General features: G+C 36.5%; 2 protein-coding genes across 3 annotated transcripts; both read left to right on the top strand.

Moving 5' to 3' along the window:
• Window positions 1-502: 502 nt before the first annotated feature.
• LOC103999024 (uncharacterized) lies at window positions 503-8,084 on the top strand. 2 transcript variants are annotated; one of them, XM_009420657.3, is made up of 9 exons: window positions 503-724; window positions 1,608-1,769; window positions 2,239-2,318; window positions 4,100-4,153; window positions 4,559-4,831; window positions 4,927-4,989; window positions 5,100-5,168; window positions 5,323-5,368; window positions 7,784-8,084. In XM_009420657.3, the coding sequence occupies exons 1-9, from the start codon at window positions 703-705 to the stop codon at window positions 7,843-7,845; spliced, it is 831 nt and encodes a 276-aa protein (XP_009418932.2). In that variant the 5' UTR covers window positions 503-702; the 3' UTR covers window positions 7,846-8,084. The 2 variants fall into 2 exon arrangements, with proteins under 2 accessions (XP_009418932.2, XP_009418941.2); XM_009420666.3 differs by having other exon boundaries at window positions 522-724; window positions 5,086-5,168.
• Window positions 8,085-9,866: 1,782 nt separating this feature from the next.
• On the top strand, window positions 9,867-10,456 carry LOC135587322 (protein RALF-like 33). The gene has a single exon (XM_065078584.1). It carries the CDS (start codon window positions 9,900-9,902, stop codon window positions 10,251-10,253), a length of 354 nt encoding a protein of 117 aa, XP_064934656.1. The 5' UTR covers window positions 9,867-9,899; the 3' UTR covers window positions 10,254-10,456.
• The last annotated feature ends 10,594 nt before the right edge of the window (window positions 10,457-21,050 follow it).

Genomic DNA, 21,050 nt, shown 5'->3' with positions numbered 1-21,050 from the left:
TGTGATCAGCCATAAATCCAAAGAAAAACCATTAGATGGTCACTACAAACTATCAAGTGTTAGTCAAATCTAGGTTAATTTTAATATCAAAAGTCTTATAATAATATTCCTAGTGACATTATTATGCATGGATGTCCGTTCACCTTCTTGATCTAATTAATTTTTATTTGCACTTCTAGATTTCATCTTTAATGATTTTAAGTCCAAAATATGATACATTCATTGTACACTAACTATCAGGCAATAAAAGAAATTGGTAAATTTAGCAGGATTGCTCCGTTTATAATGACAAGATAAAAGGAGCCTAATCATCAGTCAAAATAATAACAGTCAAATGAACATTTGATCTCTAAATCTCAAGAAAATATGATATCGAATTCCAGAATTTGTACTCTTATCTATTTTTTTCGTCTTACGAATTAGAAAAAGTCAGAAATTGTATAAATTATATACGAAACTACGGAAACTAATCGTGTCTTCGTAATATAAGCCGCGTCGTGAAGTGGACACCACCAGCGTTTCTCGGATCCGCTGCGTTTCCCCGCTCGTTTCGCGACTGAAGAGCGGGCGGAGAAACCAGTGCGATCAAGGGCGGAGATGTCGAGGGTCCGACGCAGCGCCGGTCTATTTCATCAGCTATACTCTCTCCTCTCTCTCTTCCTTTGATCATCCCAGATCCGCGTTTCCTCCGAGGAATCTGCGATGGCTCTTCGATTGTTCCCAGGTAATCTGTCGACGCCAGTCCCTTTTCTTCTTCCATCTCCTTGCCACGGTGGTTCTTCGGCGCCGTGAGTTCTTCCGTTCTTGAAGTGTTATTTGATACATTGGAGTCTGGGTAGGGAATTTACGCGGCTTTTTCTCGTTTTCTTTTGAAATATTGAGTTTTCTTTCTTCCTTGATCGGTGATTGTTAAAAACAGCTAGGGTTTTCCTCTTAAGTGTGCAAAGTTGTAGAAATGGTTGTTAGCATCTATAAAAAAGTGCATTAAGAAAGAGAAAACGTCTGATTCAGAAGGAACACCAAGAGAAACCAGTGCTTGATGACAACTGGGTGATTAATTATCAAGAAATGGAGATAATATAGGGCCAATTTTGCGGCAAGAGATTCATAATGGCTTATGTCTATTTCTTTGTCTTGTATATTTGATCCTGGTCTCCCCAGATTGCATACTCATAAATTGAATCCAAGATTGACTCCCATTTTGATTAGTTGTTGAGTTTTATAACACTCTTACCCATTTTTCCAACGATCTAGTTGTACGTATGTTTATGCATTGCCCGAGATGTCCATGAGTGGCTGATGGGTGACATTGAGATCCATGCATGATCACTATGGGTGGTGGGATTGCTGTCTCATGTCTGTTGTTGTGCAGAGGAGTGGAACCCGTTTCCATATTTTCCTAAAGTCAGGGTTCAACACTAGTTTTATAAGTTGATAGTCAGAGAATAGTGCTGATGCTAGGTTAAACACTGGCTTGGCTTCATTATTTTGTCAGTCGCAAGTATTCTTTGCAATCACTTGGTGTTGTTCTTTGCCATCTTTTATCAGCTCATCAATGAAGAAAGACAACATTTATGATGAATATTTGCATTACTGTTTCTTTCTAGGTGCTTCTAAGACAATTTTGCAAGTGGACTCTTCACTTAATTCGAAATCTTTATTATGGAGAGTTCCTGAAGAACCTCAAAGACTCATCTCCTCAGGGGCATTCCAAAAACAATTTCTGCATGTAAAGGCCTCACAAAATACATCATCCTTGACTACTAATGGTAAGTGATGTTCAAGTCCATATGCATGTACAAAAAAAATAAAAATAAAAATAATATATATATATATATATATATATATATATATATATATATATATATGATGTTTCTTGCAGTTAGCTAGTTACACACTAGAACATATGATTTATTATCTGAAGATTACTAGAGAAAAAAAAGTTACTGCATGAAATCAATGATATACTTGAGTGCCTGGATTGTCAGTTTCAGCAAGAGCTAATATATATGAGAATTATACTTGTCAATTTGGAAATTTCATATTATACTAACAAGTATTAATTCTCATGATTGATTAAAATAGCTGATCACTTGGCCCTATTTGCTTCTTTTTGGAAGTTTTGTAACTTACAAATGTTTATATTATAACTTATTAATTAACATTACAACTTTACAAGTTGATAGCCATGTGCAATTCAGACAATCTTGATACTAAACTGTGCTTCTCTAAATGCAGCTGATATAAATGAGAAGAATGCAACTGCAACATTGCAGAAGAAAAATGTTTACAAGTCAACATTTCCTAGTGGATTTCAGGTCAAAGCTTTTTCTGGCTGTTTTTAAATATATTGAAGGGCTTATGCAAGTATGGAGTAATGTAATTCATGATGCATACAAGATGATCCTAAGACTTCTTTTTCTACAGATTTCTATGTGCATTTCTGTTTATGTTATTAAAATCAGATGGAGCTGGTGCTGCACTTTTTAGTTTTTACCACAATGAAATGTCAAATGTGTGTATCAAATATAACCTAATCTCAAATAATGAACATTTGGCCTATCCTTGTATTGATTGACTTATTCTTTCTTGATTGTACTCATTGTTATCATACTTGCATCACCATGATTGTGGAACTTCTGCATTTTCTTTCCATTGCCTGTTTGTGGTGCTTGGTCCTTTTTCTTTAAGTCTTGTCCATTCTTTTTAACAGATCAAATCCCTTCTGATTAGAACATTTATGTGTGCAATTTGTGCATCTCTTTTCATGTATGGAGTATTGTTTTCATGTCTTGATTCCTTAACATATGGGAAGTAAGTCAATGTTGGTTTAATTACTTCCTAGTGGATATTTTATCTTGGATTTTCAATTGTAATGAATGTTCCAATCATGCACGTTGATGAATTACCTTGTGTTAAAACACATATTTTAAGAAGAAAGGATGGAAGGATTGCCAGATTTCCTGCATTCGCTCTCATATTTACTCTGAGAAGAAAGTGTAGGCAAGTAGAGGTTTGATAATATGTCCAGTTGTCTCATGGGTGTCTTTTTTATCATACAAACCTTCAATGGTAAGCTCACTCTTCTCAACTTTTTTTGATGAAATTCTCCTCTCCTGGTCCGATTAGAGAACATTAAGGCTAGAACCTACTGTTTGTGACTACAAGGTACATCATTTTCAGTATAGGATTTCATGGTATTGATGATGGACCAGTTTTATATTTATGCCTTTAAAATTCAACAATGCATTTTAAACCTTTTTATTTGTTTGCTTCACTTGTGCCGAACTTCTCAAACCATACCACAAAAATAATATTTTTGGCTGACAGTTACCAATGACTATGTAACTACATACCTACAAACAATGATGATTTGTATATGCTTCTATAGGATTCTTGTGCAAGTGTAGCTTGTCAAATCCTGTGAGAACTTATATTCTGGAAGTTTCCTTGATGCTACTGTAGCCTATGTTCTATATATAGAGAAAACTTAACAGCTGGAAAATAGAATCTCAATTACTTATTTATATTGAAATTTGTTCATCTCTTATGTCTACTAAGGTATAGGGTGGTGCCTGAATGATGCTATTGGATACTCTTACCATATTTCTGGATCCAGATGCTGCACTAAGTCTGTTATATAGATCATACAAGGATAACTTTCATAACATTATCTTCCTTTTTTTTTTTTTTTCATTTTGGTGGCATAGCACATTATTCATACAGAGTTTTACTTCTTTTTCTTTTTTCTACAATTGTTATTCAATATTAATTTCTATTGTAAGAAACTGCATTGTTCCTTTGACGTGATTTATCAGCTGATTGATGGCGATTCTGTTTTAATACAAAAGAGAGATTCTACAACAAAATTTTCCAATTTACTTCTCTGCATTTTGATACCAACATAAACACTGGTACCACAATTTTGGACATTACCTTTGCATTTGAGGCCACTTCTTATGAATGGATGTGCTCTAAGTTCATGTTTAAAGGATGCAAATTGCTTGAGATAGACTAGTTAATACTAGAAGATTTTCTCTCCTGTGAATATGTTTCATGACTACTTTGAAAATCACCTCAATTGCATATTCCATTGCAGACGCTGGTTGAGGAGGTATGTGACCAGACAGATGTTGCAGAGCTCAAACTAAAGGTACCTTTGACATCTTAGGAAGACAATTCTTGCATCAGTATTGCATTGCACATTCTGATTGATGATCATTATAGCGAGAACATTATCTGTTTGTTGTAAGCCACTTGAGTGCCTAGAAGAAATTCTACATTATGTTATTACTGTTTCCAGAACCTTCTGTTGTTGATTCATGTTTCGTGCTTGTTCTGGAATGGGATTTACTTTTTGGGCATATTACCTTGCTAGCATCATATTGCAACTAAATCTCGTTTAGATTGAAAAACCTATAATTTTGATAATCACAGTTTTATGTTAGGGCTATATGTGAAAGGCGGTTCCATGAATTTTGGAACTTAGAGCTACAGATAACAAACAGTTAGCCGATCAGCATTAAATCTCTAATTATTGCCATGGAATTTTCTGCAGGTTGGTGATTTTGAAATGCTTCTGAAAAGAGACACTGGAAATTCAAAGGCTCCAATTTCAGTTTCAGCTCCTATTGAGTCACCTATTACTGCACCACCAATTCCAAGCAAGCCAATGGTGGAAACTATTTCTTCTCCCTCTCCTGTTGCGGAACAGGAATCTGCTGCAGCAACCTTCAGTTCATTTACCAACACCTCTGCAGCAAAGACATCGAAGTTGGCTGCTTTGGATGCTTCTGGACAGAATGCATATGTTCTAGTATCATCATCTACGGTTTGCATCACTCATATGAGCTGGTCTATTTTCTACTTTTATGTAATGTTCCTATGAAATTTCTTCACAAAAATGTTTGCCATCTTCCCATTTAGGTTGGTTTATTTCAAAGAGGAAGAACATTGAAAGAGAAAAGACAGCCTCCTAGCTGTAAAGAGGTTCTCTGAGAATGCAAATCTCATGGCTTGTTATTTTCTGTAGCCACATTACCAAATAAATTTCTGCAAAATAGCTTCTGTCTAATGATCTTATAGTTCTCGAATAATAGGGTGACATCATCAAAGAAGGGCAAATCATTGGTTTCTTGGATCAATTTGGAAATGAACTTCCTGTTAGAGTGAGTTGCCTTTCTTTACTTACTGTCATGTTTTATGTTTTACTGAAATGCTGCCCATAAATTATTTGCATGGGTATGATGCTACTTAAGAAACCAGTGTGTTCAAACAACTTCATGGTAGTGCATAACACCTTCCTTGATTTTTTTTGTGCAGTCAGATGTTGCTGGAGAAGTATTAAAGATAATCTACGAGGATGGAGGTAAAAATCAAGATCCATTCACAAGAATTCATTTATATTTGATCATACACAAAACTCTGGTTGTGCTTGCTATTTGCTGGCTAGACCTAAGTTGCCTATATCTTCTCGGATTAGAATATGAAAGTCCATGACAACTCTTAATGTTACCCTGTTGATCATTCACCATTTCAATTGATCAGCTGCATACTAACATTCTTGGAGCCAGGCGCCATTGGCCTCCTCCCTTACCAGAAGAGTCCAAATTAATCATAATACGTTAATTAATTTGCTTCTGTATTGGTTATCTTCGATTTTCTTTGGCTATTTCTTTGAATTAATTGCTTGCTACTGTTTCATTGATGATCTAACTCAAATAACCTCTACTCAGATACAAAATAAAATGGTGCAGACATTGCTCAGAAATAATTCCCTTATTCTGCTTATATGTGATTTTGTTCATTAGAGCACGATAATGAATCAAGCATGATAACATTCCTCAACCCTACCCCTTTTCTTAAATATCGGTATGAACATAGTTACTGAGGAGTTTTGTGTAGACATCTCTGTAAAGTTGAGTATGCTAATTTTTTCCTGTCAAACTGAAATTTGCCAATATAGCTGTTGAATCCTTATTGTGATCAGATCCTGATTGACAGTTACAGTTAGGTAATTTGCCAATGTAGCTGTTGAATCCTTATCGTGATCAGATCCTAATCAAGAGTTCCAGTTAGGTAAGGTAAGAATTGGAATAACTCAAGCAGGGCACAATTTTCACTTTTGCCCTTGTGGCTAATCAAACATTCTATCCTTGACCTCTCAGAGGTTCATGATAGAATCTTGTTATTCCAAACACCTCTCCTTAATCCTCTTCTCCGTTATTATTTCTTTTGCCATTAGATATGGTTCCTCACTGTTGTTGGTTGGCAATAGAAAGCAAAAGCAACTCATTAACTGTGCCATTTCTTTCCTCACACTGCTCTTATTCTCTTAAAGCAATAATGATGAACGAACCAATGCCTGGGCCAAAATTACATATTTTACACCACTGCACCAACTCTACTTTCCTTCTCCTTCCTATTATGTCCATGTATATGGAACATACATACTAGAAGCAAGATATTGAAAACTCGAGTCTGTCAAATATGGTCATGCATATCTCTGTAAGTTTGAATGTGAAGATGTAACTTGATTTTCTTGAGATCTGCATCATGCTCAGGTGCCCCATTAAAGACGCATGATAATAAACTTGATCAGGTGTCCCTTGTTGCTAACCCCCCACCTTACTATATTCTCTATACTGCATAGAGAACAAATTTGAACACCGACATCTACTCTCTCTCTCTCTCTCTCTTCTTCAATCATGCTGCGGCCAACAAAATTAATGATTTTCTTTTCTACAATCAAAATTAATGTAAGACCTAAAAATCCTTTTTTTGTTCTCCGCCAGCCAGGATAATGTTGCAGTAGGCCATGCATGTGGCTCTCCAAGCCTTTTCTTTTGTTGCCATTCAAGTTGAAGGCGACACCACTGTCATTGCCATTCACTGACCCCCAGAATTACAGTTTGTAACTTCACTATGAAATAGCTTTTCCATTTTAGTTTTCTTTAATAATATGGACTCCAACCACTTGCGAAAGATGCAATTCTCTTTGTAACAGTTTGACATGCAGTAATTTCCTTGCAAAGAAGATCGTACCAGGAAAACGTAAATATGTTAAGACTTTAAGATATATAGTTCAAACAAAAGAGAATCTTAATGTTATTGTTATGCAAACATATGCTTGAATGCCACCAACTAAAACATTTAACAAAAAGAATGAATGAAACGATGTTCTTTATTAGCTTCGGAGATTGTTGGTACTGATACCCATACATGAACACAATTTTCATGCAAGTTAACTTAGTCTCGACTTTGCCTGCCAATTAACTTAAGCTATCTTCTAAAGAAACCCACGAGAGAAACATTTAGGTCAAAGATGAGGGCTGACAGGAAGAGACTTGCCATGGATTCAGGATCACCAGCTGAAATAAATATCGCATTCATGGGAAATGACGATTGCTGATGTGTTGCACAAAGGGATAGGGAGTGTGGCTGAAAGAGGGCCATTTATAGTTCAGAACATCCCATAATATGGTTGACGGCTTCGCTAATGTGTTGGATTTTCCAGGAATGCTTTGGGTGTTGGAGAAATGAGTGAAAAATTTGAACTCTCCTGATTTTGTCAATTACACACTTTTGGAGGAAGAAATTGTAGATGGAAACACAATATAATTAAAGTTCTAACCACTTTGATGGGATTGTCTCTGTTTGGCCTCATCTTGTGAATGTGATTTTACTTACAATGTCATTTTCATGTTTGTATTTCTTGTAAGCATATTTTTGTGCTAAGTTGTTTACTAGTATTTGTCTGCTAACCAACTTTCTCCCCTTACAGAAGCTGTTGGCTTTGGTGACCCACTTATTGCCGTTCTGCCATCATTCCATGGGATAAAGTGAGTCAATTTTAGTGAAACTCTCCTACGCTGACATTTTTTTGATGAGGAATTCATTCAAGAGTGCTTAAATCTTTGAATCCTTCGTAGTAAACCTATAATTCTAAAGTTATTTTGATTGTCAGAACCAATATATTTTTTTCAGATCTGGGATATGATGTTTCTTTTTGTGTACTGTTGAGTCATGTCATGATTTTTCAGTAAAGGATATCAATATATAACGCCATAAGAATTCACTTGTCACCCTCATGTCTCAAATTCTTTTACCATTCCTCTTTTTAAGTTGAAGTTTTAAGTTGAAGCTTAAGACTATGGTTCGATTTCTCTTTCCACTGCCCAGAATACATGTTTGTGAGTTTATGATAAGCTGATAATATGATTATTCATGAATCTCGAAGATATTTATGAACACATGTTGGTGAGTTTATGAACATAAATATATATCTTTTTGCACAAAGATTAAAAAAAGAGAATTATAGTCTCTGCGGCTGAAATTCAAGTTTTCATTATTTATTTCCTCTACAAAATGTTTGACGACCATGGTGTCATCATCATAGTTAAGTCGCTCTTTGTTTCCAGGTAGGATGTCAGTTTTATCTCTATAAATATAAAGGTTAATTTATATGCTAATGCACAGACCAGGGAGGGTTTCAATTTTACCAATAGAGATGGAGAACTGTTTTCATGACTTGTGACAAATGAACAATAATTTTAAACAAGGATGTCAAGAGGTAAGAGGTATTTGAATTCAATTTTAATAACATTTAATATGCGGCATTCCAAATCACAAGCACGCACGTAACTGTAAGTTGCTTACGTGCAGACAACTAACTGCTTGCAAGTGAATTACCTATGGCCCCAAAAGGACTCTTCCAAACTTGTTATGATAACTTACACATACACACACACACTTTTTTTTTTTTCTTATTTCTCTGTACATATTTTCGTTTCCAATAGTAACTTAACATTAGCTCAATCAGTAGTAGATGGTGTGAAAGTCGGATGCCTACTCCATAGTCTATGGCCAGCTATGGTTTTCTATTCTCTTTTAAGATTATACCAACCATCTTCGAGGTCTTTTATCGTGCGATTTGAGACCACCGTATTTGTATTTGGGTTTATGGTTAGATATCCAGAACGATTATACGTTCATTTCGTTAAATCTGAAAACAAAATTCTTTTATGATGTCATTCCGAATGATGAAAAAATATTATCCGACAGGTGAGATATCGATCGTTTGACGATGAGACGTGATGGAGTGCCGAGAGTCTTTCACTTATCATCTCTATTTCAATTATTAAACAACTTACAAATTTAAAATAATTTTTTATTCTCTCTCATACCACTTATATTGTTCCAATTATAATAAAGTGGTCTAACACTAGATGAGAGTAATGCAGTGCAGCACTAAAGACGCGTGATAATAAACTCGACCAGGCGTCCCATGTTGCTAACCCCCCACCCAACTGCTTTATTCTCTGTACCGCGAAGAGAACAAATTTGAACACCGACATCTACTCTCTCTCTCTCTCTCTTCTTCAATCACGCCGCGGCCAACAAAATTAATGATTTCCTTTTCTACAATCATTTCTTTTTTTCTTCTCGCCTTCTTCCTCCGGTTCTCGGCCAGCCAGGATAATGTTGCTGTAGGACATGCATGTGGCTCTCCAAGCCTTTTCTTTTGTTGCCATTCAAGTTGAAGACGACACCTCTGTCATTTTGTCAAGCGGTACAACTGTCCCTGACTCCATCACAGACAGACTCAACCCATGCTTTCATCCGTTCGCCACTTGTTCTTCTCAACATCAACATGTGTAAACCCCATACCCCAGACTGCTTACAACAACATTACATCAATGCATCAATATATATATATATATATATATGCACGACGACTGGACCGGCTAAAAAAATTAGGCTGAAAGGTCACTGCCGTAATTTTAGATGACATCGGAGTCCAAACATCAATCCACCTACCCTTCTTAGATGACTCCCCCGCACGACCATATATAACAACTGGAAAGGGTGCAAAGAGGGGAAGAAGCAAAGCGATCGAGATGGCGAGATCTTCGGCAGCTCCTTCTCTCATGTCTCTCGGCCTCCTCCTGGTCCTCCTCTCGGCGGCAGCCGCAGCCGCTGCGTCGGGGGACGAGCTCTCCCTGGGGTGGATCCCCGTTCGATCCGGCTGCAGTGGGAGCGTGGTGGAGTGCGTGGCAGGGGAGGAGTTCGAGCTAGGGTCGGAGGTGACCCGCCGCATCCTCGCCCGCTCCTACTACATCAGCTACGCCGCTCTCAGGCGCGACAGCGTGCCCTGCTCCCGCCGTGGCGCCTCCTACTACAACTGCCGCCCCGGCGCCCGCGCCAACCCCTACTCCCGCAGCTGCTCCGCCATCACCCGCTGCCGGCGGTGAAACAAGATCCGATCATTCGGTTCGTCAGACGTGGATTGATTTGTTCTTTGTGGTGTTACGGAATTGTAAACAGTAGGAGTTCCCCTTCTTCATTCGAAATCCGTTTGTAGACATAAACCGTAAGACTTTGGATGTTTTATTATTCTATCTATAAATATATTGTAATAAATATTATTGATCAAAGGGGATTGAAATGCCATTAATTTTCTGCCTGCTATGGTGATGGTGTGTGTTCGCATGCAGCGTCGAGGAAGAGACCTCCACCATGACACGAGTGATAGCCAGGTTGTCTTCAGCTTGCAGTGAACTGATGACGACCCACGTGGTCTATCATCACGGGCAGCAACATGTTGGGGCACACTATTATTTCCGAGTCGGTGATGTGTTCTTAGATGCGGTGATGGGGGCCTCTTTAGGTTGGTTGTACAGCTCAGTGGTCTTCACCCTTGATGCAAGGATCGGTGCACGTTACCCGATAGCGTGCGGCGCAGAAAGCCGCTAATCTTGCGCCAGTCGCGTGGTTTCGTCGGACCATATTTCGCGGGCGGCGCGCATTGTAGCGCGTTATTTGTTTGGAGAGAGTCGTTTGTTTTTGGCGCATTGTAGCCGACACAGCTGTCTTTCGTCCGTCGATCTCCTTGTCGTGCCCCCACGTCGCGGTGTTGGCCACGTTGTTGCGTCGTTTAGACGGACACGCGTTTTTGTGTGCGTTCACGGTAGCACGTTAGCCCGATAGGACGATCTTTTAGTCCATCGGTGTTTCCGGCGCAATAGCATAGCCGTTGTTTTCTTGAATTCCGGGAAGTTGTTTATTTTTCCCAAAAACACTTTTTTATTTATCATAATATGTGAAATGTTCATATGATACAGTAATTGAACGATCATTAATTATTCTTATTTATCAGAATGTCTGAAATGTTAATGTGATGTAGTTGAATAATATAACTAATATAGAAATCTTTTTATTTGGTTATTTTTATTTTTAAATCAATAAAAATATTGTATCTATTAAAATACTATTACTATTAATATAGAAATCATCTTATTTGGTTATTTTTATTTCTAAATCAATATATATTTATTTTTAAATCTTATTTTAATTTAAAAATATTATAAATTTATTCAAAAAAATACTTTGATTAAGGAATCAGATTGGTAGAGTTTTATCATGAAAAACATTACAAAATGGAAGCACTAATTGATAAATATATAAAACAATACATCTTAAAAAAAAAAATATTTAAAACACAATTCTATGCGTACGTTAGCAACATTCTACATTATGTCTTGTTAAGTTAAACAAAACAACTAATTATGGTGGAAAACATATGTAACACATAAATTCAATCAGGATTTTATTTGGTCAATTCTGAGTAAAAAACAAGGGCAGCTAATTTCTTCTTGAGTTAAACCAAAATACTCATGGTGGAAAACATATAGAAGATAATTCAATCAAGCATGGCAAACCAAGATTGAGTTTGATCAAACTAAGAAAAACGAGGGCGAATAACTTTGATTATTTAAGCATGGCATACCTTTTTTTTTTTTCAAGGTGACAAAAGTGTCACCAAGTAACTTTTCCCCCTCTTTTTAAAATATATTCATTTCAATCAATGCATTCACTTAATATAATGACATATCCAAAATAAATAATAAGTAATATAAATTAAATAATAGGGTGAATTCTTGAGAAAAAAAATATTCTTTTCATGAGGTACCTCTTTTCATATTTGTAGGGTGCCATTACATTTTCATAATTCTTGAAATAGTCCTGATATGACATAAGAATATTTTTTTTGTTTTGATTGATCAGTCTATACATCGAACTGAACCACTGATTTTGGACTGATCTACGTTCTCGATTATAGTGTTTTTAAATATATTTATAGTATTTTTAGAAATATTATACTTGACCCACGAATCATCCTATTTGTTTACTTTTGTATCTAAACCAATAAGGAGAAATATCTGAATTCCTATTTTTTTATTTGAGTTTGTTTCAATTGGATTTTTAGTTTATTTGTTTGGGCTACAATGTTTTATATAGCCCTTAAATGTTTCGATGAAAGTATTGGAAACATTAAGCCTATTAAAAATTACTTTAATTAATAATATTTTAAATAGTATTTATGTGGGAAGATGAAGATACTTATGAGAATATTAAAAGGAGAGGTCATCCGTACGTAAACGACATTAAGAGGAGGGGGTGAATTAGTGCTTTCGTAAAATTATGATTTAAAAAATTTTGTTCGATCAAACCGTATCAGAAATGTGTTTAACATAAAAATGTTCTAAGAGTAGTGATAAGTAAATCAATTTGTAATATGAATGAAAAGCATAAACAGAAATGTAAACCGATTTATATAGTCGTTCAATCGTTCCGACCTACGGCCATCGACTTTCACTACCGATCTTCTTTTTAATGGACGAAAATCAACTATTATCTTTATAACTCTTTCTCATTTTTACAGGCTCAGAACCTTTACACCTTTTTTTTATAATTAGACATCACTCGTCCTTTAGAAAACTTCTAACTCTAAGAGGAAGAGACTCACTAACTCAAGAGAGATTATAACTCTTTTTTCTCAAGTACTTATTTTTCTTTCTACTTTTTTTCTTGCTTACCCAAGCAAGAATAACTGAGATATTTATAGACCTCAAATGACTTAAAAAATAGAGCCAAAAAATATCTCATCTCGGGTTTACAAGGCACTGGCGATACCACTGTTTATGCTGGGTGGTATCACTACTTGCAGCACTACCAACTGGAGGTACCACCGTCCAATTTGGGCGACACTACCACTTGGCACCCTTGAAGATTGTGTACTAGCGGTACTACTACTAGTCTAGGTGGTACTACCGCCGGTCTGGATAGTACCACTGCCTGACATTAGCGGTACCATCGTTGGGTCTTCTAGAAAATGTATACTTCATACGTTTCAACTCATAGGTGATTCCACTGCCTGGTCTGGTGGTGCTATCGCTTGACCTAACTCTGGGTCATTGAATGAGCCTTCCAATGGGCCCAAATCAACCCCACTCAAGCTCAATGAGCCCCTAATTGAGTTAGCATGCTGACACCCAAAACTAACTCAATTAAAACCTAGACTATTTTGATCTAGACACATGATTACAAGCATGAATCCTATATTATCCAGTATGTCATTGGTTAATTCGACGCTTCATTTGAACCTTTAGCGTATCGTCCTCTCCTTCAACGTATTACCTAATCCATCGGCATGTTGACCTCCTACAATATCCGATCTTCTTGGTGCAATGTTCAATCCTTCTTGCAATTCTTTGCTTCTCTTAAGATATGCAAGTTTGTAAGTTTTTGCTTCTTCTTGAAATGTGCAAGCTAGCAATTCTTTCTCCCCTTTTGTCATTATCACAAAGAAGAGAAAAATATAATAGTACAAAATCTACATCAATATTCAAATAATCATATAAAAGATATCAAAGATAAGTTTGATTTGATGATGGGGTTTACATGTTATAAACACAAAAAAGTCATATAAAATAAATAAATTTCAAGTTGTGAATACTGAGAAATCAAGAGAAAAATCAAGATTCATTTAGATAAATTTTCTCTATGGTAAATAGCAAAAAGAAATCTTAGGAGATAAAATGGTAAATAATCTTGATTCATACAAGAGAAATCTCAAGTCATGAATTCTTAGAAATCAAAAAAAAATTTATGATCTATTTGGATCATTCTCCTCTTTAGTAAATAGCAAAAAGAAATATAGGAGAACAAATAATAAATCTCAAGTATCAATTGAAGGATTTGGATAAACTCATTCAAATCAAATAATCAAAATCACTTTTATAGTTCAAGAGATTCATCAATCTCTTATTGAAAAATTCGATAAGATAAAGATCGAGAAATTTTCAAGAAAAATATATTTTCTTTTTTTTTTTATTTCAATTTATGCGATTGATTGCAAATAAGCATGCACATGTCTTTTATGTAAAATTCATGCATCATCATTTAAAATCAAAAAATAAATTTTATCATGACAATCATCAAGATTAATAGTATAACACATTAAAGCATCTTCAATCAATAGATTTGATTTGTTACAAATAATTCTAATTCCAATAATCTTTTCTTTATTATTATTGTTTTGGCTAATGAGCTTTGTGAAGTGTGTTGGATCTCTGGTCATATGTCTTGAGTATCGACTATCAAGATATTATCTTTTGCTCATAGCTTTTGATTGTAGACATTTCTATGAGAAAGATAAATTTGTTCTACATACAAATTTAACTTTGGGGTCCTCATGATTAGATCTATCTATCTTGATTTTTGGCATTAAGTCATTCATGATTTCTTTAGAAACCCAAAATAATTTATGCAAGCCATACTTTTTAAATGAACATTTACAAGTATAATATCCATATTTACCATAAAAATTACACTTAACTTTAGGAGAAACATGTAATGTGGATCCTTTAATAAATATAGTTGGCTTTTGTTTGTTTATGTTTAATGATTTGCTACCAATTTTAAAATTTTCTAATATTTATTGTAATGCCACATTTTCCTTTTCGATTAAGTTCCTTTTCGATTAAGTCTAACTCTTCACATTTAGTATAAGAGGTTAATATACAATTACCATACTCATTTTTTAAAATTTCAAATTTACAAGAGAGAGAAGCATGATTCTTTTTTAGCAATTTATATTTTTTTACCAACTAATTTAAATTCATCATACAAATCATGAAAATCATCAAGTAATTCATTGTAAGGTAAATGGATTTTGGTTGAGTCACTTATCTCGTCGTTGAGAGCTATAAAAGCGTAGTTTGTCATTTCGTCTTTATTGGTTTGTTCCTTGTGCACTCGATTCGTCCCAAGTGGCCTTGAGTGTTTTTTTCTTCTTTAGCAGCTTCTTCTTTAGTTGTGGACACTCACTTTTGAAGTGCTTTGGCCTTTTGCATTCACAACAAGTTATTATATCCTTTTTAAATTTATTTTTATATTCTTGTTTTATGAACTTTTTAAATTTTCTTGTGAGGAGTTCTATGTCATCATCATTGAGCTTTCGTTCGAATAGTCTTCTTTTGTTCTAAGTATAATATCCTTCATATTATTTGGAAAGTTGTTTTCATATTCATCATGTGCCTTGCAAGTCATTTCATATGTCATTAATGATCCTATGAGTTCTCCCTTAGAAAACTTCAAACTTTAACAGGAAGAGATTCACTAACTCAAGAGATATTATAACTCTTTTGTCTCAAGTATTCTTTTCCCTTTTTACTTTTTTTTTTGCTTACCCAAGCAGGAATAATTGGGATATTTATAGACCCCAAAAGACTTAAAAAATTGACCAAAAAAAGGTCTCATACCGGGTTTCCGAGGTACTGGAAGTACTACCGCCGGTAGCACTGCTAATTAGCGGTATCATCGCCCGGTCTGAGCGATACTACCGCTTGGCACCCTTGAAGATCGGTGGTATTGTTATTAGTATAGGTGGTACCACCACTTGACACTAGCAGTACCACCGTCGGGTCTTCCAAAAAACGTACACCTCGTACGTTTCAACTCATAGGCAGTTCTACCGCCTGACCTAATGGACCTCCCAATGGGCCCAAATCAACCCCAAATCAGGCCTAATGGGCCCCTAATTGAGTTAGTATGATTATACCCAAAACTAACTCAATTAAGACCTAGACTATTTTGATATAGACATACATGATTACAAGCATAAATCCTATGTTGTGCGGCATGTCATTGGTTCATTCGACGCTTCGTCCAAACCTTTGACGTATTGCTCGATCCATTGGCATGTTGACCTCCCACAACATCCAATTTTCTTGGCATAATGTCTGATCCTTCTAGTCTGATACTTGAACTCATGACATGAAGTTCTTCCAACACGTCAACCAGCCCTCAAGCCTGACATCTAATCTTCTGACATGTTCCACTCCAACCCAATGTCTGATTCTTCCTGCTTCAATCGATTTATCTTTCCATAATCGAAGTTAGTCCCACGTCACTTAAATACTGATTAGATCATAACTTCATCAATTGATTTCATCATCAAAATATGAGATTCAACAGCCTCTTTATGTTGGACGATTATCATGCGCTTGTAACACCTTCATCAATGTACCATTTTGTCATGGACCTGTACATATGGTATTTGATGTAATACTTATATATATTTGTGTCTTTTAATTTTGTTTATGTTTTATACAACATATAGATGGCTTACAATAGACTTGGCAGCCCTATTTGAGTTAGCTCTTGTGGTCATTTTAGTCCTATAAATATAGGTTATATAGTCGTCAAGCAAAAATAAAATTACCCAAAAATAAGTCATCCAAGCAATCATTTTGGAAGTTTACTAGCTCTGTAGAGTAATACAGAGTGTCAATCAATATGGCACCCATGAGCTATCCGGGTGGCACATGGTTAGATGAGCATTTTGAGTAGGGTTGATTCGTTATCTTGTTTCACAATATGTCTTGTGGGGACTTTTGGTCATGGTGGTCCATCTTAGACCTCTTATCATACGACAATTTAGAACTTGTGAAGTATATATTTATAATTTATATTTTTTATCAAGTATTTATCGAAATATCTACTTGTGGGATCTCAAATTAAATGTTTCCTTTAACCTATCTTCGTTTTAAGAGATCATAAGAGATTTCAAGGGAGGTTGATCCTTTGCGGATGGACACAACTTAAGCAAAACCAACTAAATATGTGATAGATAGTATCATAGTGGAACAAGTATACTTAAGAACACTTGACATGTAAACATGGGGGATATAGCAGGGTTGTGTTAAATCCCGGATTTTGATGATGAAATCAGTTAATGAGTTTATAGACTAATAAGCATTTGAGAAAAGTGATGTAAGAGAAACTTCGATCATGAAAAGGCAAATTATTGAAGTAGGAGAATAATATATTGGGTTGAAGAGCATCATGTTAGAGTTTAGGCATCGGGCCAGAAGGATCAAGCATTGCGCTAATAAGATCAAATGTTGTGGAAGGTCAATATGCCGATGGATCAGGCAATACACCAAAGGAAATGACGATATACTAGAGGATTGGATGAAGTGCTAGATAAACATATGATATACTGGACAAAGTAGGTTTCATGATTGTAATGGGTAAGTCTTTATCGAAGTCATCTAAGTGTCTAATTGAGTTGGTTTTCGAGCGTACCGATGCTATCTTGATTAGGAGCACATTGGGCCTTAACCAGGGCTGAATTAGGTATGTTGAAAGGCTAATTTAGAAACCTAGAGTTGGGCTAGGCGGTGGTGTTAAGATCGAGATGGCACTAAGAGGGGGGGTGAATTAGTGCCACGGATAAATCATGTCGGTTTAAAAATCTCATTCAATAAAAAATGCTTTGATAAAGCTTGTATAGGAAATACTTAACTTTGAAAGCATACAAAAGTGTGTAATGATAAAGTAAAAACAAGTAAGGTAGTTTGCAGTAAAGGTAAATTACACAAATAGAAATGCAAACTGAGTTTTATAGTGGTTCAGTCGTCGTGACCTATATCCACTCCCGATTTCTCTTCCGTCGAGGCTACTGGCATCCACTAATGGTCTTCCTTCAATAGACAAAGACTAACTACCCTTTTACAACCCTTTCTCTTTTTCACAGGTTTACGAGACAACCCTTACAAGCCACTCTTTTATAAGTAGTCCCTCGCACATCTCCCTTAGGACTAACTCTAAGCACTAGGACGAGGGAACTCAAAGTTTTGGCAGAGTTTCCTCAGTTTTTATCTCAAGAATTCTTGCTCCTTTCTTGCTGCCCTAGTGGGGTATTTATAGGCCCCAAATGGTTTAAAAAATAAAGCCAAAATTTTAAATTTTTAGGTCTTCCGGGTACGGGCGGTACCACCGCATGCAGCTTGACATTGGGTAGTACCATCACCCAGTCTAGTGGTACCACCACTTGATACACTATCACTGGGCGGTACCATCGCCTAGTCTAGCGGTACCACTGCCTAACAGCCTTGGAGATCGAGTTTTTCAAGTTTTCCAACTCATAGGTGGTTCCGCCGCTTGTTCTGGTGGTACCATCACTTGACCCAACTTTTGGGTCACTAAATGAGCCTCCCAATAAGTCCAAATTAGTCTAAATTAATGCTAGTCATAGGTGCCCAACAAGCCAATCACGTGAGTGATGACACATGTGATTTGATACAAAATCTTTTTGCTTATTATATTTTAGCATATATCACTTTATAACTATTGCATATATGCACATATATATTGTGATGTCCTTGGATTTATGCAATGAGAATCGGATCGTGATGAGATCACGAAAATGAGATCGATTCACCTTTAAACACATATCCTAAATAATCTCGGTCATAGGTTACTCGAGAGGGACATCGTGATAACCAGACAGACTGGTGTGCTGTATATCCGTCCATATGATGGATGCAGCTGGTCTCATAGCTGCTCGTGTAGGGACACTAGGGATATAGTACAAGTGCTCATTGGAGAATGAGTTCACTAATTGATCCGCTTACGGAATGCTGGATGGTTGATGATGCCTTATTGTCAGACAGCGATTCCGTAGTCCTAGTGGTATATTTAGTCCTTAGACTTGAGACACCAAGGATGTCCTGTATGAGTGCTCCACTCTTTGATACCAGACTTATAGGTTTGGCTGTCCCAAATCTAGTACAGTTGGTCATTGGGAGTGGTAGTCGACCGTACGAGGGCTATTGAGTGTCGATAGAGGATCATCCACTCTCGGCGTCATGAGAGGAATATCCTATGTGTTCTTGCTCAGACAAATCCCTGGCCAGGGTCATTCGGGTTGAGAGAGAAAGAGTTCTCCGGGAGTATCCGATTAGAGCGAGACTCAAGTAGAAACCATATGGGTCTGACAGCACCATGCTCGATATACGGTCTTTGGGATATTAGATGGATGAGGGACTATAGGTACACGGTAATTGAGGACAAACAGGTCCAATGGATTGGATTCCCCTGTATCGTCCGAGGACTACGGCGTAGTGGCCTAGTACGTCCGTAATCGATGAGTCAAGTAAATTATTACAGAGATAATAATTCACTAAGTTAGAAGGAGTTCTGACAGGTATGACTCACGGCCAGCTTGATATTGGGCCTAGAGGGTCACACACATATGGTAGGCATTGCGATGAGTAGAGGTTCGGATCTGAGATATCCGACGGAGCCCTTGTTTTATTGGATATCCAATAAGCCCCTGAATTATTGGATCCCATGGATGAGATCCAATAAGAGCCCATGAGAGATTATTGGATAGAGATCCACTAATCTAAAAGGCTTGGGTTATTGGATACAGATCCAATACCCACTAGGGGAGGATCCATTAGGGTTTAACAAGGGGCCTCTATAAATAGGATGGATTCAGAGTCTCATAGGCTAGAGCCTTTGCTTGCCTCTCCTATTCTCCTTCCCCTCTCTATCTCAGAGCAGGATTAGAGTTTTGAGTAGCGTCGTTGCAGCCCTACTGTGTGGATCACCGCTAGAGAGGAGGACGCTTGACTTCCTTCACCCTCTCCTAAAGATCTGCAAGGAAACAGGGATATACGATCTCCCTAGGTAACACAATATACTCTATACACAGTTTTAAGTTTCGTGGATTTTGCGCGCCAATCTTCGCACGACGACGAACATCTCTTTGGGAATCGGGGATTTTGTTTTTCTTGTTCTTTCGCTGCACATGTGATGTCGCCCCCAAGATTTCCCAACAATTAAGATCCAATTGGCCCCTAATTGAGTTAGCATGATTACACCAAAAACTAACTCAATTACCCCCCTGAACTACTTCAATCTTAGACAAATTATTACAAAGCATAAATCCTTTCTCCGATATGTCATTGGTTTATCTAGCGCTCGTCTGATCCTTCGACGCATCGTCCTCTCCTTTGGCGTATTGCCCAATTGGCATGTTGACTCCTGTAACTTTCGATATCCTTAGCACAATGTCCGATCATTCGGCCTGATGCCTGAATTCATAGCATGAACCCTTCTACCAGTACGTCGACCGATCCTCCGGCCCGACATCCAATCTTCTGACATATTCACTCTGGCCCAATGTCCGATTCCTCCTACTTTAATCAATTTGTCTTTCCTTAATTGAAGCTAATCATACGTCACTCAAAACACAGATTAGATCACAAACTCATCAATTGATTTTATCATCAAAATCCGATATTCAACAATCTCCCCTTTTCGATGATGACAATCAATTGATGACGGAGTTTAAACTAAACTCCCCCTATCAATATACCATATTGAAATAAGGTATCATTCAAATAAATGATGACCTTTTAGTCCAAGTTGAGACTATTTTAATCACATCATATGCAATATATCATATGCATCATCGTAATAAAATCATGAGTATTGCATGCATCATTCCAAAACATAATGTATATTTTTAAAATCATTATTACATGAATGATCATCATACATAATTTCAAATTATCATTTTATGTATAATATGCATAATTATCATCATACTTTCTCTCCCTTTGTCATCAACAAAAAGGAGAAGTGCATTTAGCAAGTTTTTTAGATATACAAGTTTTACAACATACAAGCTAGCAACAATTTTCAGTTATACAAGTTTACAAATTTAGCTTTCCTTTTTTTTTGAGATAGCAAGCTAACAATTCTTGGTGATGTTCAAGATAGTAAGTTCTTTATTCTCTTTTGAGAAGTGCAAGCTAGCAATTTTTGAAACATACAAGTTCTACTTCATTATAGAACATGCAAGCTTAGCAAATTATACATCATTTTAGAACATACAAGCTAGCTAGCAA

This window comes from Musa acuminata, chromosome BXJ1-1, assembly GCF_036884655.1.
Source record: "Musa acuminata AAA Group cultivar baxijiao chromosome BXJ1-1, Cavendish_Baxijiao_AAA, whole genome shotgun sequence".
NCBI lineage: Eukaryota > Viridiplantae > Streptophyta > Magnoliopsida > Zingiberales > Musaceae > Musa > Musa acuminata.
The sequence above is the reverse complement of the archived record's forward strand: the minus strand, read 5'-3'. Positions and strand labels throughout refer to the sequence as shown.

What these genes read in the sequence shown, in the direction of transcription:
- LOC103999024 (XM_009420657.3), top strand. Translation starts at nt 703, where the DNA reads ATGGCTCTTCGATTGTTCCCAG. An exon ending in TTCTAGTATCATCATCTACG is followed by an intron (nt 4,832 to 4,926) that starts GTTTGCATCACT and finishes CTTCCCATTTAG; the next exon opens with GTTGGTTTATTTCAAAGAGG. An exon ending in GAAATGAACTTCCTGTTAGA is followed by an intron (nt 5,169 to 5,322) that starts GTGAGTTGCCTT and finishes TTTTTTGTGCAG; the next exon opens with TCAGATGTTGCTGGAGAAGT.
- LOC135587322 (XM_065078584.1), top strand. Translation starts at nt 9,900, where the DNA reads ATGGCGAGATCTTCGGCAGCTCCTTCTCTCATGTCTCTCGGCCTCCTC.